Raw genomic sequence first — 27,137 nt, forward strand, 5'->3', positions numbered from 1 at the left:
ATATTGAGTTTTGTTTGGCTGTTAACCCTTGCTTTATTACCGGCAAAAGGGATTCAAATTGAAATTTTGCCCAAAAATGGGTGTTTTGGCACCGTTTTTGTTTTATATTTTTAACACCGTTCATTCGAGGCGTTTGGTCAAATGTTATTTTTATAGCGACGACTTTTACGCACGCGACGATGCCCAATATGTATGGCTCTCAGACTTTGGAGACACTAAGCAGGCATCCTAAAAACTGCGGCCCTCCAGATGTTGTAAAACTACAATTCCCACCATGCCCTGCTGATGGCTGTAGGTTGTCTGGGCATGCTGGGAGTTATAGTTTTACAACATCAGGAGGGCCGCAGTTTGAGGATGCCTGCTCTAAAACTAATATTTTTTTGGGGAAAAAAAATTGTTTCTGTGTCTCCAAAGTCTAAGAGCCATAGTGTTTTATGTTCTCTAGTGGACTGTTGGGGATTATAAAAATTTAGTACTCCATGGAAGTGTGATACTCCCTGAAGCAATCGATAACGCAGAGGCCCGGATGATCGGGGCACGTGTCACATTGAGTGGTGGTGTCCTTCCGTATCCCCCTCTTGTGACACACTCTGCATCTTTTGTGGGTTCGTCCCTTCTTTCCAGTATGGGGGACCACACCTGGAAAGTGTTGGCCAGGGACGATCCGGGCGCCTCCAGTTCCCGAGGTACTCCGGCCTGCTCTTTCCCAGTCCGAAAAGATCAGGTCTTTGAGGACTGCCTCATAGAATTGGAGGAATGTCCCTGTGCTGCCAGCGCTTCGGGATAGTACAAAAGAGTTGTACATGGCAACCTGCACCATGTAGACCGTAACTTTTTTGTACTATGCCCGGGTTTTGCGCATGGCATTATATGGCGTGAGGACTTGATCAGAGAGATCAACTCCTCCCATATACCGATTGTAGTCGACGATACAATCGGGCTTGAGGACCGTTGCCGCGGTACCTCGCACAGGGACTGGGGTGGTGCTGTTACCGTGGATTGTGGACAGCATAAGGACATCCCTCTTGTCCTTATACCTGACCAGCAACAGGTTTCCACTGGTAAGGGCACGGGTCTCACCCCTGGGGATAGGTACCTGGAGGGGGTGGGCAGGGAGGCCGCGCTGATTTTTCCGCACGGTCCCACAAGCGAACGTGGATCTGGCGGCAAGGGACCTGAACAAGGGAATGCTGGTATAAAAGTTATCCACGTACAAGTGGTAACCCTTATCCAGCAGTGGGTGCATAAGGTCCCACACGAGTTTCCCGCTAACACCCAGAGTGGGGGGACATTCTGGGGGTTGAATACGGGAATCTCGCCCCTCGTACACACGAAATTTGTAAGTGTACCCTGAGGTACTCTCACAAATTTTGTATAGCTTCACGCCATACCTCGCCCGCTTTGTGGGAATGTATTGGCGGAAACTGAGTCTCCCCTTGAACGCAACGAGAGACTCATCAACCGCGACCTCCCTTCCAGGTACGTAGGCCTGCTGAAATGTGGCCCCAAAGTGATCGATGACCGGCCGTATCTTATACAGCCGGTCATAGGCAGGATCACCTCGGGGTGGACATGCTGCATTATCGGAATAATGCAGACATTTCCGGATGGCCTCAAACCGGGGACGTGTCATGACCATACTGTACAGTGGGGTCTGGTACAGGACGTCCCCACTCCAGTATTGCCTGACACTGGGTTTTTGGACTAGACCCATATGCAGCACGAGGCCCCAAAATGTCCTCATTTCGGCTGCACTGACCGGCGTCCAGCCACCGGGTCTAGCCAAAAATGAGCCTGGGTTTTGAGCGACGAACTGTTGGGCGTACAGATTCGTCTGCTCCACCATCAAATTCACCAGTGGGTTACTGAAAAAAAAACTAAAAAAGTCTATTTCAGTAAACCCCACTGTGGGAATCTGGATTCCAGGATTGCCAGCGAAATCCGGAATCTCAGGCTCAAAGTCCACTGGGGGACACCAGCTAAGTTCATCGGCAGGGGGCTCCGGTGAACTTATTTGGTGGGCCGGGAAACCAGTACGAACCCCAGGGCGGCTCGTACTAGGGTGGGCCACAGGATCCCTAGCATGTGTGGCCCCTGGCGGCGTCTCCGCCGCCTTGGTGGCTCATTGTCATCCGATGATGATGAGGAGGATGCGGATGACAGAAGGAATGTGGGGTCATCCTCATCCTCACTGGGGCTCTCGGAGTCGGAGGCAATCTGGGCGTATGCCTCCTCGGCCGAGAACAGCCGGCGGGCCATGGGTGTGTGTGCGTGTAGGTGTGCGTGTGTGGAAACCTTTATTATATGTGCTTGTGTGTGGGGGCAACGGGTGTTCGCGTACTAAAAAAAGGAAAATAAAGGGGCAAGTGTTAGGAAAAAAAAAAAAAAAAGTTCAAAGTTGCTGATCAGCGGTACAACGCTGATCAGCGGTGGGGCAGGCGATGCGCTAACAGTGGACGGACGCTAAAGTGCCGACCAGTCAGCGAACGCAGAAAAATAAAAAAAAAGTGGCGGTAAGGGGGCTAGTGGTGAGGGGGGGGGGAGGCTGGGGGAGGGCTGGTGGGGGGATGGGTGGGGGGGGGTGGGGGGGGGGCTGGTGGTGGTGGGGGGCTGGTAGGGGGGGGCAAGTGGCAGGGGGGGCTCTGGGGTCTGATAGATGGATCAAAAAAGTTTTGTGTAAAAGTTCTTTTTTTTTTTTTTTTCCTAACTAACTTTTCCCTTCTTTCCCTTCCTAATGGTGCCTCTCCCTCACTGACCCTAACCTACCTGAGTGGCGATGGGTGCAGGAGGGTGATGGATGCCGATTAGGGGGACACAGGAGCTGGTGCTGGACGATGCTGCACGGTCAGGGTGCTGGACAGGAAGAGGAGGGGAGAGAGGAGCGCAGGAAGTTTGAATCTCGCGCCTCTCTCCCCTGCACCAATCAGCACCCTGGACAGCAGTGTTCAGCACCAGGGCCAGCACCGCCTCCTCAAATCCTCGGACTGCGATTGGTGGTGTAAAATTACGCCACCGATCGCAGTCTTTTTCCGGTTCATCGGGTCACAGCACACCCGAATGGACCGGAAACGCAGAAAACCGCAGGTCTGAATGGACCTGCGGTTTTCTGCGATCGTCTATACGGGGGGGTCAAATGACCCCCCCCTGCGTTGTTACGGGATGCCGGCTGAATGATTTCAGCCGGCATCCCGTTCCGATTAACCCCCGCGGTGCCGGAATCGCGAATTGAAGCCATGACGTACCGGTACGTCATGGGTCCTTAAGGATTCGGGAAACATGCCGTACCGATACGTCATGGGTCCCTAAGGGGTTAATGGATTCAGTTCACACTTATGAACACAGTATATTAACTTTTCTGACAGACATTGGCATTAATATTATTGAGGCAGCAAATATTCTGTGGGCACTGCTATATGATTAGAAATATTTGCTGGACCTTGCTATGTGGATGGCACAACAAGTGTGGAAGGCACAGCAGTTCTGTGTTGGAACTAGTATTTAGTTTGCTTCATTATTTCATGGACAGAACAGTAACATGTAGCTTCAGGGTGACAACACTTGCATCCTTAACCTACTGAGTGCACTACTATGTGGAACAATTCAGCTGGTATCATTTGCATTAAGGGCTTCTGTCACCCCACAAAAGTCATATTTTTGGGGGGGCTAGTTAAATTCCTTATACTGCGATATATGAAAATATAATGGTGTTACTTACTTTCCTTCAGCAGTTTCTTATAAAAACAAACTTTTATAATATGTAAATTAGGTCTCTACCATCAAGTAGGGCTTCTACTTGCTGGTAGCCGCCACAAAAAACCGCCCCCTCGTCATGTTGATTGACAGGGCCAGCCGCGATCTCCTCCTCCGGCCGGCCCTGTCAGCATTTCAAAAATCGCGCGCCTGTGTTCATTCGGTGCAGGCACTCTGAGATGAGGAGGCTCGCCTCCTCAGAACTCCCTCAGTGCGCCTGTGCCGATGACATCACCGAAAGAGAAGACGTCATCGGCGCAGGCGCACTGAGGCAGTTCTGAGGAGGTGAGCCTCCTCATCTCAGAGCGCTTGCGCCGAATGAACACAGGCGCACGATTTTTGAAATGCTGACAGGGCCGGCCGGAGGAGGAGATCGCGGCTGGCCCTGTCAATCAACACCACGAGGGGGTGGTTTTTTGCGGCGGCTACCAGCAAGTAGACGCCCTACTTGCTGGTAGAGACCTAATTTACATATTATAAAAGTTCGTTTTTATAAGAAACTGCTGAAGGAAAGTAAGTAACACCATTATATTTTCATATATCGCAGTATAAGGAATTTAACTAGCCCCCCCCCCCCCCAAAAAAAAAGACTTTAGTGGGGTGACAGAAGCCCTTTAATTTATTGTGATACTCCGACTGAGCACAAAGGATTTATTCTGGTGGTGTAGCCAGGATACTAAGGGATGGGAACATCATGGGGCTGGACTAAGTAACAAAACAACAATGGTTTACTTATCAGTGCATGACTTATAGTGGTTATAGTTGAACACTTGAGTAACACCATGAGCAACAGTAGAATAACTGATCTGTAACAGGATTAGAACACGTGTCTCCCAGTTATGCACCAGAGTGCTCTGTGTGTGTCTCCTTAATCACTTCCAGACCGGGCCATTTTCCCCCTTCCTGACCAGGCCTAATTTTGCAAATCTGACATGTTCTCACTTTATGTGGTAATAGCTTTGGAACACTTTTATTTATCCAAGCCATTCTGAGATTGTTTTCTCGTGACAGATTGTACTTCATGATAGTCATAAATTTGAGTCAATATATTTCACCTTTATTTATGAAAAAATCCCAAATTTACCAAAACATTTTTTTTTCAAAATTTCTATTTCTCTGCTTTTAAAACAGAAGGTGATACCTCATAAAATATTTATTACTTAACATTCCCCATATGTTGACTTTATGTTGGCATCATTTTGTAAATGTCATTTTTTTTTTTTTAGGACGTTAGAAGAGTTAGAAGTTTAGAAGCAGTTCTTAAAATTTTAAAGAAAATTTTCAAAACCCACTTTTTAAGGACCAGTTCAGGTCTGAAGTTAGTTTGTGGGGTTTACATAGTGGAAACCCCTTATAAATGACCCCATTGTAGAAACTATACCCCTCAAGTTACTCAAAACTGATTTTACAAACATTGTTAACCCTTTAGGTGTTCCACAAGAATTTAAGGAAAATAGAGATCAAATTTCTAAATTTCACTTTTTCGGCAGATTTTCCATTTTAATCCATTTTTTCTTTAACACATCGAGGGTTAACAGTCAAACAAAACTCAATATTTATAACCCTGATTCTGCGGTTTATAGAAACACCCCACATGTAGTGGTAAACTGATGTAAGGAAACCCACCCTGTATTCTAGGTGCTGCCTGCTTTTTGCTGAACTCCTCTACAGACTCATGAATGGCCATTCTATTTTAGCCTATCACAAATAGAGATGAACCCATTTCTATAAAATATGGTCAGTGGCGAATATCTTGGACACTAGTCTACAAAATGTATTCATTTTATATAGGAACACTACACTATTTTAAATCACATTTTACCTATGGTAGTTGTCAAATATGAAATTGGCATCAGAGAGGAATTTTAACTTTTTTCTTTTTCTTTACCAGAACTTCCATTATCTGCACGAAGAGGTGATCAAGGCCCACCTGGTGGACAAGGACCAAGAGGCCCCCCAGGCCCCCCTGGACCACCAGGGCAAGGACTGCCAGGACCTAAAGGAAATCCCGGTCCAGCTGGTCCACCAGGATATCCCGGAATTGGCAAGCCAGGAATGCCAGGCATGCCAGGAAAACCAGGAGGTATTGGAATACCAGGCCCAAAAGGAGATCATGGTCCAAAAGGAGAATGTGGACAAAATGGACAGCCAGGGTCCCAGGGGGCACCTGGGCCTGCTGGACTAGCTGGTATTGGAAAACCAGGTGAACCAGGTTTACCAGGACTTCCAGGACCAAAAGGGGAACCTGGATTTAAAGGACCATCAGGATATCCCGGAATTGCAGGTCCAAAAGGAGAAAAAGGAATCGGTATACCAGGATTACCTGGGCTTAAAGGTCCTCCAGGATTACAAGGACCACCAGGACAATCTGGCTTACCTGGTATTGGTAAACCTGGTATGAATGGCTTCCCCGGACAAAAGGGTCATCCTGGTAATCCTGGATTGCAAGGACAACCCGGACCAGAAGGACCTGCTGGACCACCTGGGCTTCAGGGTCCACCAGGACTTCCAGGTGTTGGAAAACCAGGCCAAGATGGTTTTCCCGGTGAAATTGGATTACCCGGAGGCAAAGGTGATCAAGGACTTCCTGGTTTACCTGGAGCTCCAGGTCTTCCAGGAATAGGTAAACCAGGTTTTCCTGGACTTAAAGGAGATCGTGGTTTCAGTGGACCACCAGGCCCCATTGGACCAAAAGGTGAGAAAGGTCATATAGGTGAACCAGGCATAGGAGGCCAACCAGGGGAGCCAGGTCCACCAGGTTTGCCAGGACCTATGGGACCTCCAGGTGTTGCTGGATTTCCAGGACCCAAAGGAAATCCTGGTAATGGAGGGGCCGAGGGACCACAGGGAACAAAAGGTGAGCCAGGAATTCAAGGTCTTCCAGGTAAAGAAGGATTTCCAGGTGAAGTAGGGCCTCAGGGTTTGAGAGGTTTTCCTGGACCAATTGGTCCTAAAGGAGAAGTTGGACACAAAGGTTTAACTGGACCACCTGGTGCACCTGGATTGCCTGGGCCAAAAGGAGAAGTTGGATTTCCTGGTGAACAAGGTGTGCAAGGACCATCTGGAATACCCGGTCTTGCAGGACCAAGTGGTCCTATTGGTCCCCCTGGACTTCCAGGGCCAAAGGGCGACCAAGGGTTACCAGGGGCACCTGGTCTACCTGGTGTTGGCAAAGTTGGTTTGCCAGGACCACAAGGTCCAATAGGGCCTCCTGGAACAATAGGACCCACTGGACAGCGTGGCTTACCTGGTCCTCCTGGTCCACCTGGTGCACCTGGACTTCCAGCAGAAATCCCACCGACACCACCCGGGATGGGACAGTACCTACCAAATATTGGACCTGCAATTGATGGAGTAAAAACCTCAAATGGTTACACAGGAAAGAAAGGAGGTACAGTTCCAGTTCTTGAGATGCCAGCCTTTACAGCTGAACTAACCACTGCCTTTCCACCAGTAGGAGAACCCATAAAGTTTGAAAGATTACTGTATAATGGCAGACAAGGTTACAACCCGCTCACAGGCATATTCACTTGTGAAATTCCTGGAATCTACTACTTTTCCTACCATGTCCATTGTAAAGGTGCAAATGTTTGGGTTGCATTGTATAAGAATACCGAACCATTGATGTACACGTATGACGAGTATAAAAAGGGCTACCTGGACCAAGCTTCAGGAAGTGCAGTGGTCCCACTGATGCCCGGAGACAAAGTATATATTCAAATGCCATCAGATCAAGCATCTGGACTCTACGCTGGGCAATATGTCCACTCATCATTCTCTGGATATTTATTGTATCCAATGTGAACAAAATTTAGTAGAAACTCTTAAATTAAAATTGCTTGTACGTTTTTTTTATATTGGTAATAACTGCCTTAAAACACTGCTACCAGTGGCAAAACGTTGCTAAATGGTATGTTTCTGGCCTGAAGGCAATGTTGACTGATTGGACCATCCTTTACCACAGCTAAATCTTTTATTGTACTATGCACATTATATACAGAGCGAAGACTTTATTTACATTGAATTAAGGTCTGGTGATACCCTCTATGGAATAAGTGTCCTGGCACATATTGCACATACAGATCAAAGTATTAACGCTGAAATAATTTCAACTACATTATAATTATTTGAAATTAATATATTTTATTGCATAGTTTACAGTTAGATTTCTGAAAAGAAAAAAAAAAGAAAAAAACAGATCTGTGTGTATTCAAATGTAGTGCCCATATCTGACCACCTTGGTAAGGTGTAGAAAATCCTGGTTAATATGTTTTAGTATGGGGTAGAGAATGCACTGATATTTCTATTAGAACTCCAACAATAACCTTGAAGGGGTTCTTTCCACAAACAGCTCTTGTCAATGGGTTGTGTCTGGCATTGCAGCTTATCATTCAAAGAAATGAGGCTGAGCTGCAATACCACACACGACCTGTGGACAGGAGTGGCAGATCCTTTCTATAAATATCTTCACTTGTCTGTATTTCATGATATACACATATGATATACACATATATAATTGGGAAAGTGATGGTTATGGTAGGCAAGTAATCTATGACTTCTAAACAGTGTATTGTCAGAATGTATCCTGTATATGGGGTGCTGATTTTATTTTTTGTAGTGAAAACAAAGCTCCAGAATATAAATTTCTCTGTATTTCCCCACGCAATGTGGCTTGCCAGAAAATTTGATGTTTTTGTACTTTTTTTTATGCCAAAGCACAAAATAAATTTAAAGGCACCAATATATCTACTTTAAGCCACACGATATAATTTCTTGTATATATAGGAATCCCTAACCTCACTATCTGGTGCTCTTTGAGCTTGTCTTAATTTGACTGTGAGAGTCCTGAAGTCTTTGCACCAGATTTACTGCACACCTGCAGGTTTAGTATTAGTTTTGTGGATTTATTTAAATATGGCTTTTGATCCCCAGGCTTATGTCCACCTTTGTGATAATTTTATTGTTCCACTGTATCAAAAATGAGATGGACAACTTTGCAGCTAGTCCTTATGAAAAGCTTCCTCTTCATTTGTGTCTGCAACCTTTATGCAGACCTATGTACATCCTTGTCAACAGACTACAAACAAACCCTGTGTATTCTTATCTTGCAGCCATAGGCTACATGCACACGATCCCCAAAATACGCATTGCGTCCGTGTGCGTTCCGCAACTTGCGGAACGGCACGAACAGCCTTTAATATAACTGCCTATTCTTGTCCGCAAAGCGCGGACAAGAATAGGACATGTTATATTTTTTTTTGCAGGGCCACTGAACGGAGCAACGGATGCAGACAGCACACGGAGTGCTGCCCGCATCTTTTGCGGCCCCATTGAAGTAAATGGGGCCGCATCGGAGCCGCCAAAACTGCGGCTCGGATGCGGACCAAAACAAAGGCCGTGTGCATGAGGCCATACTCTTATCTGTCCTGGTCTTCTTGCCATCCTACTCGTGATGAAGTAGGAGATAGATGGAAATATGACTACTAGGTCAGATTACACTGAAATGGTGGCGATGTCTAGATTTCTATTGGAGCTGTATACATAAAACAATAGTATTGTTTCATCAAAAGCATTTCCATAGTTTCATCATTTTTCATTTAAGATACATTAAGACAATACAAACTAATGGTGGTGATGATGTACATACCTTAAGCTTACCTTTCAACTAATTCTGTGGCATATCCAGCTGCAGTAGATGTAAAGTGCACTGCTCGGGAGCTTAATAAATAGGGAGTTTTTTTATGTACTATGTACTGTGTATGCTGCAGAATTTGACATAACAAGATTTAGATATTTGCTATAGAAACGCTGCTACCAAATTATCACTAACCTCAAGTAGACAATAAGCATCCTGCCAGGATAGTATACTACAACACCATCATCATGGACAATAGACATAGAAAACAGAGTTTCTTAGTTTAAACATGGTTTCATTATATCTCTATATCCATAGCTTTAAACAGCTCTATATTTGGGCAATTCAATCTTAGAGTAAAAAAAATAAAAACATAAAAAATTACAAAAAAACATAAACACACTTTTTGGATGCAATAATTTTTTACTGTGCTTTAATATATACAATCAGTGACAGATTTTCAAGCAATTTAATTCCTAATTGTACAACAGAATAGTTTCATTTTAAACATCTATGCATACGCACTGCTGGTTACTACTATACTAGTATTATATCTATGCAAGTACATAAGTAAGTTATTTTTGTTTAAAAAACAATTGCAATATTTCATTCACACGATGTTCAGAATCAGTGCACAAAATAAATAGGACATAGTGTATGTTTCAAATGGTGCTAAACTTAGAAACATGAATTTTGTTTAATTTAGGCTACATGCACACGACCATATGTGTTTTGCGGTCCGCAAAAAAAACGGATGCCATCCGTTTTTTTGGCGGATCCATTGTAACAATGCCTAAAATGGACAAGAATAGGACATGTTCTATTCTTTTTTTTGCGGGGCTACGGAATGGACATACTGATGCGGACCCATTGAAATGAATGGGTCCGCATCCTATCCACAAAAAAAACTACGGAACGGACATGGAAACAAACAACGTTCATGTGCATGTAGCCTTAATACAGAAGAAAACTGAAGAATATTTTTATTTGAAATAATATGTCCCCGTGAATTATCCGAGGCAAAAAAGAGAACATTGCGGTTCGATTGGTAATACAAGCAATGCACATGTGGATACTGCAGTTATTGAAATCTGTAGTTAGCAGCACATGAATAAGATACTGATTGAAATGTGAAACATAAGAATATTTAAAGATTTTTCAAAAGGCTATTGAACAATAAAGTTATTTTCCCCAAAAATGTGGTAATGTTAATTTATTTCTGATAGATAGATAGATAGATAGATAGATAGATAGATAGATAGATAGATAGATAGAGGAATATCTGCAACACTCCAATGTGAATAATTTCATAAATTGGTATTTATTTACTTATGTCAATGCAATGTTTCAGTCCTATCACAGGACCTTTCTCAGGATTAGAAAAGGTCCTGCAATAGAACTGAAATGTTGCATTGACATGGGTGAATCCATTTTTTTAACTGGAGTGGGACTCTGTTGTACGCTTGCACCCTCTCTTTTTCTTCCCATTGGAAGTAATGCTCTGTTCTTGTGTTGATAGACAGGCATTCATTTTCAGTGGAAACCTATCACGTTGCATATGTGTAAAATGAACTCAAAATGGTCAGAAGAAACAAGAAATTGAGGCCTCACTAGACAGAACATGGTCCCACATGGACTTTATTATTGGTCTTGGTCCGGGGGAGGAGGATTCTCTTTCATTTGTCTCCTCAACCCACTAAAACATTAAAATAATTACAGTAGTAGTCTGTTACGTTCCAAAACCAGAGGTTGCTGGAATCATAGAAAACACGGAGCAACGCATAATCACTTCTGTCTGCACCTGCACCTCAGCAACAACTGGGGGGCACCTCACAGTGATGTAGATAATGCATTTGCTACAGTAGTAGACAACTAAATATTGTAGGAAAAACTATTTCAGAGGAGATCTATATTCATTATAATTATCAAAGAAGTTGCCCGGGGGAGGGGGATCTTTAGAAAGGGCTCAGAATGGTATAAACTAATAAAAGAAGCTTACCAGGTCCCTGCTGGTCTCTGCTTCCTGGCAATGACACAAAGAAAATGCTTAAAGATGCCAGCTCAGCCAATCACTGGCCAATGAATGGTTGAGCAGGTATCTCCTGTCACTTCTTGAATGTCAAGCTAGGAGCGGTGGAGAATCGGGGAGATTCTCTGTACTTTCTGAGCTTAAAAGTCCTGTAGTGATTGTTAGCTTTTCCTGTATGACTTCATATAAAGACAGCTGTCAATCACTAAGCAAGACTCCCCACTGGACTCTTAGGCCTCTTGCACATGAATGTTTTTTTTTTACATTTCTGTTCCATTTTTTGCATTCCGTATATGGACCATATATGGAACCATTCATTTCAATGGATCAGCAAAAAAAACGGAAGGTACTCCGTATGTCTTCTGTTTCCGTATTTCCATTTTCCCGTTCCGTTTAAAGATAGAACATGTCCTATTATTGTCCGCATAACGGACAAGGAGAGTACTGTTCTATCAGGGGCCAGCTGTTCCGTTCCGCAAAAACGTAATGCCCACGGACGTCATCCATATTTTTTGCAGATCCAATATTTTTTATATGTAAAATTGGAAAAGGGGGTGATTTAAACTATAAATATTTTTTTTTTTTTTACTTAACAATTTTTAGCCTCCACTAGGGGGCTATAACCTGGGACCTTTTTATCCTTTGTTCCATTCACTATAATAGAGACCTATTATGGTGAATAGAATTCTGCTGCTTTACCTGCTGAGCTGTGCCTCATGCACAGGTTACCAGGGAGCTTACCAAGGCAGGCCTGGATAGCTTCAGCAGCACCTAGGCTGTCATGGTAACTGATAGGAGCCCAGCGATTTCACTGCGGGGGCTCCGATTGGAAGGCAGAGAAAGCAACGTCCCTCTACCTTATCTCACAGATGCAGCTGTTGACTCCAGCATCTGAGGGGTTAATCCACTGGTTTTTGCGACATCACCAAACCCAGTCATTGCGGCCGGGTGCCTGCTGTATTATAGAGCTGGCACTTGCCATGTATGGAGCGGGCTCAGTGCAGCAGCCTGCTCCATATCATTCCCGCCATGTACAGTATTATGCGTTAAAGGGATAATGGGAGGCGCATATCATTCATTGTAAATCTCCATGTGTCTCAAATTAATAGTAAGTGAGAGCATCATTAATCCCATGTTCCCCATTATATTAGGTAGTACATGATAGTGTCACTTGCCATTAGCCCTTGTGCGGCAGGCACGCCATGTTCTCCGGTAGGGACTGATACTAAGCTGCGCAGGGGGCGGAGTTCAGTATTGAACAGCTTCACAGCCCCTCTTCTCTGCTCTGAGTCACAGCTGAAGTGGTTGGATGCTACAGCTGTCACTCAAACAGAAGATACGGCTGTAAAGCAGCTCAATGCAGAGAGCACTTCATAGTAAAGCTCTGCCCTCAGCACTTGAAGAAGCAGAACCTGGTCAAACAAAACATCATATTCTCATTATTCCTGATAATAAAAGAAAGGTATGCTTCTACTGCTCTCCCCAGCAGATTTGCTGACGGATTTATTAAGTAATGTTGAATCTACATACACCCAAATATCTATAAATCTGCTCAGCTCCTCTTGTTCTATAACATCCTGCATGCAGATCAGATACTATGTTCAATGTGACAAATTAAACTTAATAATTGGTTATACCAATCAAAAACAATCTTTTTTTCCTTAGACATTGCCGCTACACATTCTAGTGGCTTCTATTCACCTGTGTCCTTAAAAATGTTCTTTATACAGGGGAAAAAACGATATAAAACCTAGTATCGTTTATGTAATTAACTAGTCGTTTAGTCTATTTAACATCTGGAACTAACATTTGGAAAAAATACGTTTTTTAAGACTCTTGAGGAGATTTATTAAGGCCAGGATTTTCTATACCAGTTTTGATATCTCCTGTGGTGCCAGAGGATGGGACATACGTTACCCTACTCAACAGCAACACATACCATGATAGAGCTCAAAATACCTCTGAGCAGCATCTGATAGCGTGCATTGCCAAATTACCTCCCCCACTTCACCATATAAATACAACATTGCAGCACAAAATATCTCCCCAACAGCTCCAAATAAATACCACCAAAAAGTACAAAATACCCAGCATTACTGACCTCTGACAACCTCTCCCCCACTGGTAGCAGAATTGTCTCCATTTAAATGTCTCACCTCTATTTGGGACTTGTAGGACAGGAGCAGTGAGGCTGGAGTTAGAGGGAGAAATCCTTTTTGCAGAAGGTAGAATGGATTTGGTAAAAGGAGGTCTGATGTCACAGGTCACATGTTGTCGACGGTCAGATAATAAGAGGTATAATAGATGCAGAGCGTACATATGCACTGAACAAAAATATAAACACAACACTTTCGGTTTTGCTCCCATTTAGCATGAGCTGAACTCAAAGATCTGAAACATTTTCTACATATACAAAAGACCCATTACACTCAAATATTGTTCACAAATCTGTCTAAATCTGTGTGAGTGAGCACTTCTCCTTTGCCGAGATAATCCATCCCACCTCACAGGTGTGCCTAAGACTGCCCACAATAAAATGCCACTCTGAAATGTGCAGTTTGATCACACAGCACAATGCCATAGATGTCACAACGTTTGAGGGAGCGTGTAATTGGCATGCTGACTGCAGGAATGTCTGCCAGAGCTGTTGCCCGTGCAATGAATGTTCATTTCTCTACCATAAGGCGTTTCAGAGAATTTGGTAGTACATCCAACCGGCCTCACAACTGCAGACCACGTGTAGCCACCACCTCCATGATCGTCTGAGACCTCCACATCCAGCATGTTGAGGGAATGCTTTTTTTCAGCAGGGACAGGGAAGCAGGACAACAACATACAGCCAGAGCGACAATAAAATGGTTTAGATCAGGCATGCTCAACCTACGGCCCTCCAGCTGTTGCAAAACTACAACTCCCATCATTCCCGGACAGCCTACAGCTTTCAGCCTACAGAAGGGCATGGTGGGAGTTGTAGTTTTACAACAGCTGGAGGGCCGCAGGTTGAGCATCCCTGGTTTAGATCAAAGCATATTCATGTGTCAGAATGGCCCAGTCAAAGTCCAGACCTAAATCCCAATGAAAATCTGTGACAAGACTTGAAAATTGCAGTTCACAGACTCTCTCCATCCAATCTGACTGAGCTTGAGCTATTTTGCAAAGAATATTCAAAAATGTCAGCCTCTAGATGTGCTAAACTGATAGAGACATACCAAAAGACTTGCAACTGTAAATGCAGTGAATGGTGGTCCTACAAATTATTTACTATGGGGGGCAGAATACATCCATCACATATAATCCCAATAAAATACATTTAAGTTTGTGGGTGTAACCTGAAAAAACTTGGAAAAGTGTATGAATTCTTTTTGAAACCACTGTAAGTTTATACAGGGTAAAACTACACTTCCGGTGGAACTTTGCAGGCATCACAATGCAGTCAACACACCACCTAAAGGCGCATTTGAGGAGAAATTTTCTGCACTTCAAGGGTCCATTCACACGTCCGTTGTTTCTTTCCTGATCTGTTCCGTTTTTTGCAGGAACAGATCTGGACCAGATCTGTACCCATTCATTTTCAATGGGTCCTGAAAAAAATCGGACAGCTCAATGTCTGATTTTTTTTCAGGACCCATTGAAAATGAATGGGTACAGATCTGTTCCGCAAAAAACGGAACAGATCAAGAAAGAAACAACGGACGTGTGAATGGATAAATGTGAACTTGCAGGATAATTTGTCTGCTTGGTAGCTCTGTAATTGTGGCAGCAACTAATCTTCTGCACTTTTCTATATCTTCTGCTTTGTGGGGACAGACTAGCTGAGGAGGATATGGCTTCTCCTAGGTCTCTGGACTTGACTCACAGATAGTTTCTCAGCGGATGCTTTCTTCCTGGAACTCTGGAGGTTGTCTGCTTCTTCCGTCCAGCTGAGGCTGAAGTTGCTCAGGCTGGGTATTTGTTCAATGTCTCAGCCAAGACAAGATCTTTGCTGTCTTCCCTATGCAGGGGATCTCCTCACACACACACACCCTACCCCTAGCAAGGGATGGGCTATACTCAATCTAACTTCCTTCTCCACCCAAGCTGCAGGATGTGGGAACAGTCCACACCTCCACAGAGGGGGAGCTAAGCTGGAATGATCCATTCCAGCCTAAATTTACTAAACTAGAACTAGTACCTGGCCAATGCGATGCTGCCACCTGCTGGTAAACCTGGAAAATGACAAAACAATTGTGTTTAACATGGTTTTTGTATGCACATTTGTGAAGACATATTATAAATTATATCAGATGACAATATAAAGGCTCTTAGAAGGTAGAAGCGGGGTAGAGGCGTGTAGTAACACAACTCTGGGGTGTTACACATGCAGCAATCACCTCCACAGTATGAGGACGAGTGATCGTTACTGCTATCGCTTGTCCCCATACAAAATAATTGCTTCTGGCAGGAGAGTGCTGTTTAGACAGCATAATCTGCTGCCCAGGAATGATGAACCAGCATTTCACAGATACTGTACAGTTGAAAGCTGTAGCCTGGGACAATTCTAGCTTTTCTGCTGGCTAAGATTAAAGCTGAAATGATGCCCCCACCCCCAAATCTCAATCCAACCCCTCCCCACCCCAGCCCTACTACTAAAGGCGTATTTAAATTGGACATTACATAAAGCACAATATACCTTTTACATGCAGAGACATCTCCTCTGATGTACAGTATATGTTCTCTTTCCTCATCTTCTCCATTCAGACCAGACAATCATGATGAAGTATTTCAGCCGCATCTCCTCTCTGCAGAATTTACAATACTGACATCTTAGTTTCCAAACTTTTCCATCATGCCCTCTCCTGGTGACCCAACAGTATTATCCTGCTGCTACCCCCAATACTGTGCCCACTGTGCTCCCAAATACTATACTTACAAAATAACAGTGCAATCCAAATAGTCTCCAAAATGCTCCCAAAAGTCACAATATTAATAATTCTCTCCCAGAGTGCCCCCAATAGTGATAATGCTCTCCAAGAGTGCAATGCCCTCCATATTTTATCCAATAACAATGCCCCCACAGTTCTCCCAGTTGTAATAATGCAGTTATTACGCCCCCTGTAGTGCACCCAGTATTTATAATACCCAGTCGTGCCACCTGTATTTATTTCCCCATATTTATTATTGCTCCTCTGTAGTGCCCCCAGTATGTTTAATGTCCCCAAGCAGTGCACCGTTTCTATAATTACCCCCCTCTGTACTGCTCCAGTAATGCCCCCTGTATTATGTCCCTCAGTAGTGCCCCATGTATTACTATAATGCCCCCAGCAGTTCCCCCTGTATTACTGTAATGTCCCCAGTATTATTATATTGTTCCATAGCAGTGCCCCCTTTATAAATATAATGTCCCCAGTATGTTTAATGTCCCCAAGCAGTGCTTAATGTATTTATAATGCCCCCTCCATGTACTGCCCCCCAGTAGTGCATCCTGTTTTATTATAAAGTCTCCTAGCATTCCCCCCTTTATTTATAATGCTCTTCCCTCTGTACTGCCCCAATAGTGCCCCCTATATTTGTATATCCCCAGCACTGCCCCTAGTATTTGTATGTCCCCCAGTAGTGCCCCCTTTGATGCCCTCCCCTCTGTACTTTGGCTAGTAGTAAAAGAAAAAAAAAGGACTCACCTCAGTCTCGTCCCATGTTGCCATCTGCGAAGTGTTTCCTCTGTTCTGGCACAGGCGGCATGAAGGCATTGTCACGTCCACGTATGCATTCATCATGCTGCTTAAGGTTGCGGTAATCGCGGCAGCCTGCACCGTTGCACTGCTTTATAGGCTTCAGGCATAGCAGCCTGAGGCCTATAAGATGAATTGGCGCTGTTTGACTCACATGCCAGGGGGCCTGGATGGACCCGCTGACAGGCGGGGGCCCCATGCAATTGTGTTGTTTGCGTGGTGGTCAAGACCGCCACTGACTGTGCTGCTTCTGCTAATTCCCCTACAAAGTTGCACATCCCCTGCCTTGTCCACATCATACTGCTGCTGCGGTTCCCCAAAAAATTATAATTTTTGGATGCTTGTTCAGAACAAGCCACAGTTTTTTCCGATACTACAGTGTATGTGTATATAAACAAGAGCAGGCATCAAAGGCAGGACCGTATAAATAGCAGACAGTTTTAATTGCAGCTCATCTATGGTGTTTGTTGTCAGGGCCCAATAGCCTTAAAATGCATCACTCAGGGCTCCTCTGGTTGCTGCTCACCTTCCTCACCAGGCCCCAAGATAAGGGCCCGAGATTTTAGGGTGGCGCTACCTCAAGGAACACTCTGATATGGAACTTCACACATATTGGTACTTTTATTTGTTGTATATACTGTGGTCCCTCAAGATACAATGGCCTCAAGATACAATATAAAAAAAAAAAACTGTGGTCTTTTCTGACCCATCGTAAGTTTGAAACTAGATTAAACAGACTTAGGCCTCATGCACGCGACCGTATGTATTTTTCAGTCCGCAAAAAAAACGGATCGGCAAAAAGTACGGATGACGTCCTTTTGCATTCCGTATTTTGCAGAACGGAACAGCTGGCCCGTAATAGAACAGTACTATTCTGAATCGGCTGCAAAGGCTATGAATGTGGTTTTCAGTAGCACATGGAGCTCATTGCCCTGAAGAGATTATTCATCCCAAATCACCTTTCCAGATAGCTTACTCAGTCCCAACTCACATGAAAGAAGATCTGGCGATGTTTATTCGTCGTATGATCCGTAGAATGCAAGTTACAACAGGTAAAAGAACGATTCTTCCATGCAGGTATAGGGAATAGACACAGGTCAGATGAATTACAGCATTAAAATGGCTGATACAGCAAAGAGGGGGAGGAGACTGAGCAGCATGCAAACTAAGGAATGCCACAAGAGACAAACTAGATAGGCATTAAAGAGACAGTACATAATAAAAAATAATATCATGTAACATGACACTCCCCGCCTGAAATCTTTAGATTTCAAAGTCTATTACATATATAAAGATAAGTCCAACTTGAACCTGTAGGGGAAGAAACGTTAAAGGTAAAACTGGTGTGTAAACCATAGATACGAGATACCCGCAAACACAAGAAGGTATGCAGTAAATGAACAATGAAACATGACGTCCAAAAAACAGATGGCTTGAGTCCTGCGGTCTATCGTTTGTAATGGTGGGACTTCAACAGTAGCACAGTCAATAGTGATAGTGATATTCTCCCCGCCATAACAGGTATAGCCGGTACTCCTGCCTAAGTCACTCACTTGGGAGAAGAAGCACCAATTCCGTGATTGGTCGTGAGAAAGTCCGAGCAGAACCTCCTTTAGTTATCTTAACTTCAACCTTTCGAACCTTTCCGTCATCGCTGGGCATTACGCCTGTTACAAGACCCATAGGCCACTCATTGCGACAGACTTCTTTATCTTTCAGAAGAACAAGGTCTCCTACTTTGAGGTTAGGCTTGGGTGTTTGCCATTTGGAACGGCTTTGAAGGGTATGCAGGTACTCCATTCTCCAGCGGTGCCAAAACACATTGGCTAGGTGTTGCACCCGTTTCCATTGACGCCTATAGATATCCTTCGGGTCAATCTCGGCAGAAGATATCACGGTAGTTCCAACCTTCTGAGTAAGGAGTGTGGCTGGGGTAAGGATCATTGGAGCATCAGGATCGGAAGATACTGGTACTAGAGGCCTTGCATTAATGATGGCGGATACTTCTGAGAGAAAGGTACTCAAAGTCTCGTGAGTCAATAGTGAAGACTTGTGGTCCTGCAACATGGAATCGAGAATTCTTCGAGCGATTCCAATCATTCGCTCCCAGGATCCTCCCATATGCGAAGAATGTGGTGAATTAAACAGCCAAGTACATCCATTGTTTGCTAAGAAATTGTCTAGTTGAAGTTCTTTACAGGCTCCAACGAAGTTGGTACCACAGTCGGATCTTAGTTGTTTGACAGGTCCTCGGATGGAGAAGAATCTTCGTAAAGCGTTGATGAAACAAGACGAATCCATTGACTCGATCACCTCGATATGTACAGCTCGTACGCTGAGACAGGTAAACAACACGGCCCACCTCTTGCTATTGGCTGCTCCACCGCGAGTCCTACGAGTTACCACAGTCCATGGACCAAATACGTCAACTCCAACGTAGGTGAAAGGTGGGTCTGTACTCAGGCGATCAAATGGCAGGCTTGCCATTTGTTGTAGTTGGTGTCTACCTCTTAACTTGCGACACTTGACGCATTTAAAAAGCAGGGAAGAAACACATCTCTTCATTCCAACAATCCACAAGCCAGCTGACCTGATAGCACCTTCTGTAAATTGTCGGCCTTGGTGCTGTATTAGTTCGTGATGGTGCCGTATTAGAAGAGTGGCAATGTGGTGCTGACCTGGTATGATGACGGGGTTTTGTTCCTTGCTGCACAGGTCAGATTTCTCTATTCGGCCTCCAACTCGTAGCAACTGATTGTCATCGACTACAGGGTTCAGATTAAATAGTGAACTACCCTTTGATAGAGGTATTCCACCTTTGAATCTGTGCAACTCTTCCCTGTACACTTCTTGTTGTACACAGCGAATGATTACCCTTTCCGCCTTTTCAATTTCCGTTGCAGTAGGGAGGTTGGTACAGATATGCCAGCCATGACATTCTGAAGTTGAGCTCCATTTAAAACAATGGGCAATGTGTATCAAATAAGCAATGGTCCTAACAGCTGATGACCAGGTTGAGAAACGTTCAAAACGATGCGACTTTAGTTTTTGTTCTGAACTCGCAGAGGTACACAGTGTGGTGTACATAGACCTGATTTCTTTATCATCGTCAGGATGTACCAGTTCATAGGTAGTGTCCGTGGGAATTGAGTAGGAGTTTTCAGAAAGAAATCTTGGAGGCGACAGCCACAAGCAGTCGAGGAGAGCTACTGGAGATATAGCTCTTGTCCCACAATCGGCAGGATTAAGGTCAGTGGGAATATGATGCCATTGCTTTGGCAAGGAGAACCTTCTGATACGTTCTACTCTATTGCTGACGTACACGTAAAATTGTTTAGTTTGGTTGTAAATGTAACCAAGCACTATCTTGCTGTCTGTGTAAAATGTGAAGGAATCAATGTTAATGTCCATTTCACTCTTTATGACTTCAGCTATTTCCACTGCTAGCACAGCTGCACAAAGTTCAAGTCTGGGTATGGTATGTGCGGGTTTTGGTGTTAGCTTCGTCTTGCCTAGAACAAAGTTGCAGTGTATGTCTCCATTAACTCCTGAGGTCTTCAAATAGGCCACTGCAGCTATAGCTTCAACTGATGCATCAGAGAAAATATGGATTTCCCTCTGGACAGCGGCTGAGATGGAGACTGGGGCATAGCAACGTGGAATTTGGAGCTGTTCTAATGTCTTCAGAGAACCTCTCCATTTCTCCCATCTTCGTTGTTTCTCAATAGGTAACGGAGTGTCCCAATCTATGTTATCAGTAGTAAGCTGTCTTAATAACATCTTACCTTGGATGGTGACTGGGGCTATAAATCCCAGTGGGTCGTAGATGCTGTTCACTACGGACAAGACTCCTCTCTTGGTGAAGGGTTTGTCACAGGTTGACACCTGGAAGGCGAATGTGTCTACTTTGATGTTCCACAGCAGACCTAGACTTCTCTGCATAGGGGGTGCGTCTGACCCAAGGTCAAGGTCTTTCACACTGGCAGCATAGTCCTCAGGGTGAAATGCATTCATTAGCTCTTGGCTGTTAGATATAATTTTGTGAAGTCTCAAGTTTGCTACAGCTAGCATCTCTTTTGTTCTGGTAAGAAGATTAATTGCTTCTTTAGCAGTAGGAAAGGATTTGAGCCCGTCATCTACGTAAAAGTTCCTTTCAACAAATTGACGAGCATCGGATCCATACTCAGCTTCTCCAAGCTGAGCTGTCTTTTTTAGTCCATAGATTGCTACAGCTGGGGAAGGGCTGTTCCCAAAGACATGTACCCTCATTCGGTAATCAATTACCTCTTTGTTGATGTCGTTGTCCTTGTGCCATAGAAACCTGAGGTAATTCCTGTTATCTTCCTTGACGATGAAGCAGTGGAACATTTGTTGAATGTCGGCCATCACCGCTACAGGTTCTTGACGAAAGCGAATTAGGACTCCAATGAGGTTGTTGTTCAAGTTAGGCCCTGTGAGGAGCATGTCGTTAAGTGAGAAGCCTTCATGTTGGGCACTGGAGTCAAAGACAACTCTGATTTGGTCTGGCTTTCGTGGGTGATACACACCGAAGGAAGGGAGGTACCAGCATTCTTCTCCTTCTTTCAATGGGGGTGCGGGTTCGGCATGACCCCTGTCAAAGATATTCTGTATGAAGTCCACAAAATGTCTTTCCATCTCTGGCTTCCTGCTTAAGGTACGCTTTAAGGAGGAGAATCTTTTGACTGCTTGATGTAGATTGTTTGGTAGCTTCTCTCTCGGGAGGCGAAAGGGTAGGGGTGCTACCCAGCTATTGGAATCTTCCTGAAAGAACTCATTGTCCATTACTTTAAGGAATTCTTTGTCTTCTGCCGAAGGAGCCAACTTGTCGTCTTCACTGCTTACATTGAAAACTGTAGAACCAAAGCTGTCATCGTAGGTGGGGGAAAGGTTTGTGTTGCGATGTTGCAACTTGCAGCTAGTTACCTTCTCCTTCACCCAGTAGTGATGTGGGCATGGCTCAAAGTGAGTATTACGACCATTTGGCAATACATTTGTCTTGAATGAAGAAATGTTAGTAGGCCTTTTCATTTTGCCTATACAGACGTTGCCTATGATGACCCAGCCTAAGTCCAGGTACTGGGCGAATGGGGCCTCTGGAGGTCCGCTGACCTGCCTGTGTACCTTGTGGATCCTTAGAATATCTCTTCCCAGCAGAAGAAGGATTTTAGCATCTTTGTCAAGTGGTGGGATTTCACTGGCTATTGACCTTAGATGAGGGTGGTAGAAGGCAACTTCTGGTGTAGGTATTTCTTCTTTGTTGGCTGGTATCTGGTTACACTCTACAAGTGTAGGTAAGGGTAATTGTAGGTTATTTTCTAGGGAGGACACAATAAATCCATGAGCCCTTCTTCCAAAAACCTCTGTAGTTCCACTACAAGTGCCTAAGGTGTAAGGGTGAACCTCTCCTTTTGTGCAAAATAGATCGAACAGTTCGGATCGTGCAAGCGATCGATTGCTTTGATCGTCTAAGATAGCATACACCCTTAAAGTCTTTTCTGGCTGATCCTTGTGATGAATATTCACTAGGCATATTTTAGCGCAAGATTTGTCACAGTGGTCTTCCCCACAGACTTCAGTGCACGAAGAAAATACCATGGTGGAATTAGGTACGTGATCTGTACTCTTCCCGCTGTGGTTCTGCCCAGGAGGAAGGTCTGCATGTTGTGAAGGATTGGACTCAAGGGGATGGAGTGCTTGCACATGGTCCTCGGAACCGCACTCTATGCACTTGATAGGAGTTTTACATTCCTTGGCAAAGTGATCGGTGGAAGCACAGCATCTATAACATACCCCAAAAGTCTTTAGGAGTTCCTTTCGTTCTTGTAGGGGCTTCTTTCTGAAACCGATACATTTTTTGAGGGGATGAGGCTTCTTGTGGATGGGACATAATCGGTTTGGGTTTTCGATCTTGCCGCTCTTGTTTGGGGCGGGAGTGGGAATAATGTCTGTCTTCCTAACGGACACGGGACCTCTGCGGTTCCTGTAGCTAGTATGTAGGTTGTCACCTTTAGGTGAGGGAGTATTGAACTCGTTGAATGCAAAACTAGGATCGTTCTTGGTGTCAGCAATGTTCCTGACGAAATTGCAGAAGTAGGAGAACGGGGGAAAGGAAACCTTGTTTTCCCGTTTGTATGATGACCCAACTTGGATCCACTTTTCTTGTAGGCCATGCGGAAGCTTGCAAATGATAGGGTTAACTCCTCGAGCAGTGTCCAGGTAACTGAGGCCAGGTAGCTTAGGGTCAGTTTTGGCAAGCTGGACTTCGAGAAGAAGGTCGCTGAGTCTCTGGAACTCTATATTGTCCTTACCAGATATCCTTGGGAAATTTTCCAATCGTTTGAGCAATGCATTCTCTATGGCTTCAGGACTACCGTAAGTCTGTTCTAGACGCTCCCATGCTGCGGTGAGACCTGCAGTTGGATTGTCGATGTAAACTGACCTGAGGCTCTTGACACGTTCTGTTGACTGTGGGCCAAGCAACCCGATCAGCAGATCCAGCTCACGATCGGCAGTAAAACCGATACCGCCTAATGTAGTTTTGAAAGCGGCTTTCCAGCTTCTATAATTTTCAGGATGGTCGTCGAAGTTTACTAGGCCTGACTTGGCGAGCTCATGTCGAAGTAAGTACTTTACTACCTCTGTTGTATCGGTTGCCTCTGACTTTACATAGGAGGTTGCTGGTTGATTGTTGTGGATCGCATTGTTTATGGTATCGTTGCAAAGAGACGTGGGAAGATATGGTGCAGCAAGGGCATTCAGCTGAATTGTTGGGTGAAGGTCTGGAACAGTACTGTTAGCAGGAGGCTGGCGACTTGCTTGCGGCTTAGTGTGCCGTTTTGTGACATATGCGGGATCAGCATGACAGTCGGGAGCTGCACTGGGGTGGGTTTGCATGTAGGAAGTGGCTGGAACGGCTTTTACCTGATGATGTGGTGAAGTCCTTGCGTTGCCGTGAAACGTGGAGGTAATTGAGTGTTCACTGCTGTGGTTTAGAACATAGTTCTTAGTGCGTTCAAAAGGATCTGCTACATCTGCCTTGACGCTGACCCTTTCGCTAGCATTTTCATCTGCACCGATAGCTTGTTCCAAAACCTTTAGTTTTGCTGCAGCTGCCTCGTAGTTGCTCTGTTCCTTTAAAGCTTCAATTGCTGCCCTTTGACGTGCCGTTTGAGCTTCTATTGCTGCCTTTTGATGCGCTGCCTCGGCTTCCATTACTGCAACCTCGGTCTCCATATCTGCTCTTTTTTTTGCATATGCGGCCCGTACCTTGATAGCCTCTGCTTCGGCGCGGGCATTCATTAGCTGTTCACTAAGCGTTGAGTGCTTTGAACTTCGGGATCTAGAGGAACCTTTAGAACGTCTGGTGGATACAGATTTGTGAGATACAGTGTCCCGTGGCAGCATTAATTTTGCTTCTGCCTTTGCTTTAGTTCGCTGGATAAAGCTTTCTCTTTCCTCATTAAGAAGCTGGGCATTGTTAAGTTGCTCTAAGGACTCCTCAGTGTTGATGCTTTGCAGAATAGTTTTATATTTGTTGCTTGTAGTCTGGTACAGTTCGTATGAAGCAGAGAGATGCTTTATGGCGCCCTCTAGTTGCAGTACCTCATGGCTGGGACATGAAATCACATCAATGTGGGTGAGGATTTTATCCCAAATCTGCTTCAAACTGGTTGCTAGTTCAGTTCTCATGGATTCATAGTTCTCTTTAACCTTCCAAGTGGGTTTCACAGAGCGTTTGGTCGATGCAGTGAACTCTGGGTCCTCATCCTGACTTTCTCTGTGTGAAGCATGCTGTGGTGTTTCATCACACACTGAGCCCTTTCCACTCATGATGGCCTGCAGTACACAGGCTTGACTGTAGCAGTGAAGAGTGTCTGTATACTGTGAGGAGCTGTAACAAGCTGTGCTGGGGTTGTATGCAGAATTCTCGTGCAATACACACAGTTACACTTCACTATGATCTGTCCTGTGACGCAGTTATCTCTGTGCAGGCTGCTGGATACGTTCTTTTACTATTCTGAATCGGCTGCAAAGGCTATGAATGTGGTTTTCAGTAGCACATGGAGCTCATTGCCCTGAAGAGATTATTCATCCCAAATCACCTTTCCAGATAGCTTACTCAGTCCCAACTCACATGAAAGAAGATCTGGCGATGTTTATTCGTCGTATGATCCGTAGAATGCAAGTTACAACAGGTAAAAGAACGATTCTTCCATGCAGGTATAGAGAATAGACACAGGTCAGATGAATTACAGCATTAAAATGGCTGATACAGCAAAGAGGGGGAGGAGACTGAGCAGCATGCAAACTAAGGAATGCCACAAGAGACAAACTAGATAGGCATTAAAGAGACAGTACTTAATAAAAAATAATATCATGTAACATGACAAGTACTATACTTATCCGTTATGCGGACAATAATAGGACATGCTCTATTTTTTTGCGGAACGGAAATATGGACATACGGAAACGGAATGCAGAGTAACTTCCGTTTTTTTTGCGGACCCTTTGAAATGAATGGCTCCGTATACGGTCTGCAAAAAAAATGGAATGGACACGGAAAGAAAATATGCTCGTGTGCATGTAAAATAGCTGTATTAAGCTGCTAGTTAGCAGCTATTCCTGATTGTTATTTGTAAGGAGGTGCTTTATCTGTCTTAGGGTACTTTCACACTTGCGTTGCTGGATTCCGGCAGGCAGTTCCGTCGCCGGCAATCTATATGCAAACGGACAGCATTTGTAGACAGATCCGAATGCGGATCCGTCTCACAAATGCATTGTAATACATGATCCGTCTCTCCGGTATATATCATTTTCAAATTTTTAAAGGTCTGCACATGCGCAGACCGCAAAACCGGATCCGTTTTGCCGGAACACTTGGTGCCGCATCCGGCATTAATACATTTCAATGGAAAATAATTCCGGATCCGACATTCCGGCAAGCGTTCTGGAATTTTGGACGGAGAAAATACCGCAGCATGTTGCGGTATTTTCTCCGTCTAATAACCGTACAGTGACTCAGCTGAAGACATCCTGATGCATACTGAACGGATTCCTCTCCATTCAGAATGCATTAGGATAAAAATGATCATTTTTTTCCGGTATTGAGCCCCTAGGACGGAACTCAATACCGGAAAAGTTTAACGCAAGTGTGAAAGTACCCTTAGGCTACTTTTACACTAGTGTTAATATTTTACGGCATTGAGATCCATCATAGGGTCTCAATATCGGAAAAAAACGCTTCCGTTATGTCCCCATTCATTGTCAATGGGGACAAAATGTAACTGAACAGAACAGAATGCTCCAAAATGCTTTCCGTTCCGTTCTCATACCGGAGAGCAAACCGCAGCATGCTGCAGTTTGCTTTCCGTACTGGGATGCGGAGCACAAACTGACACAATCTGACACAATAGAAAATGGATCCATCCCCCTAAGACTTTCAATGGAGTTGATGACGGATCCGTCTTGGCAATGTTAAAGATAATACAACCGGATCCGTTCATAACCGATGCAGATGGTTGTATTATCAGTAACAGAAGCATTTTTGCTGAACCCTGCCGGATCCAGCAAAAACGCTAGTGTGAAAGTAGCCTTAGGCCCATTTCACACGGGCGAGAATTTCGGTGACGTCATCGCGCTCACCACGTGAAGAAGTCCGAGTTCGGGTCTGGGTACCACAGTCAGTTTTTTATCATGCGTGTGCAAAACGCATTGCACCGGCACGATAAAAACTGAACATCGGAACGCAATCACAGTCAAAACTGATTGCAATTGCGTACCTACTCACATGATTTTCCCTGATCGAAGACGCAACGCATCTGGACCTAATCCGGACACATTCGTCTGCAAGGGGCCTTAGTTATCAGCTTTTTTTTTCTTAAATCTTTATTTTCTCTTATCTTGACATTTTGGGGCTTTGGAACCAATTACTCAAGTTACAATATACAGTGGTTGCCCTGGAACAAATTAATAAATAACTTGAGGGACCACCAGA

General features: G+C 44.4%; 1 protein-coding gene across 3 annotated transcripts in view; it reads left to right on the plus strand.

Annotated features, from left to right (window-relative positions):
- The window catches only part of COL8A1 (collagen type VIII alpha 1 chain), a 113,232-nt gene extending 104,289 nt beyond the window's left edge, over positions 1 to 8,943 (plus strand). For all 3 annotated transcript variants that reach the window (XM_044287797.1, XM_044287798.1, XM_044287796.1), the window contains one exon: positions 5,642 to 8,943. In XM_044287797.1, coding sequence (XP_044143732.1) covers positions 5,642 to 7,554 — 1,913 coding nt within the window. In that variant the 3' untranslated portion in view covers positions 7,555 to 8,943. The remainder of the gene's footprint in view (positions 1 to 5,641) is intronic.
- Positions 8,944 to 27,137: the final 18,194 nt, after the last annotated feature.

The sequence above is a fragment of the Bufo gargarizans genome, chromosome 3 (genome assembly GCF_014858855.1).
Source record: "Bufo gargarizans isolate SCDJY-AF-19 chromosome 3, ASM1485885v1, whole genome shotgun sequence".
NCBI lineage: Eukaryota > Metazoa > Chordata > Amphibia > Anura > Bufonidae > Bufo > Bufo gargarizans.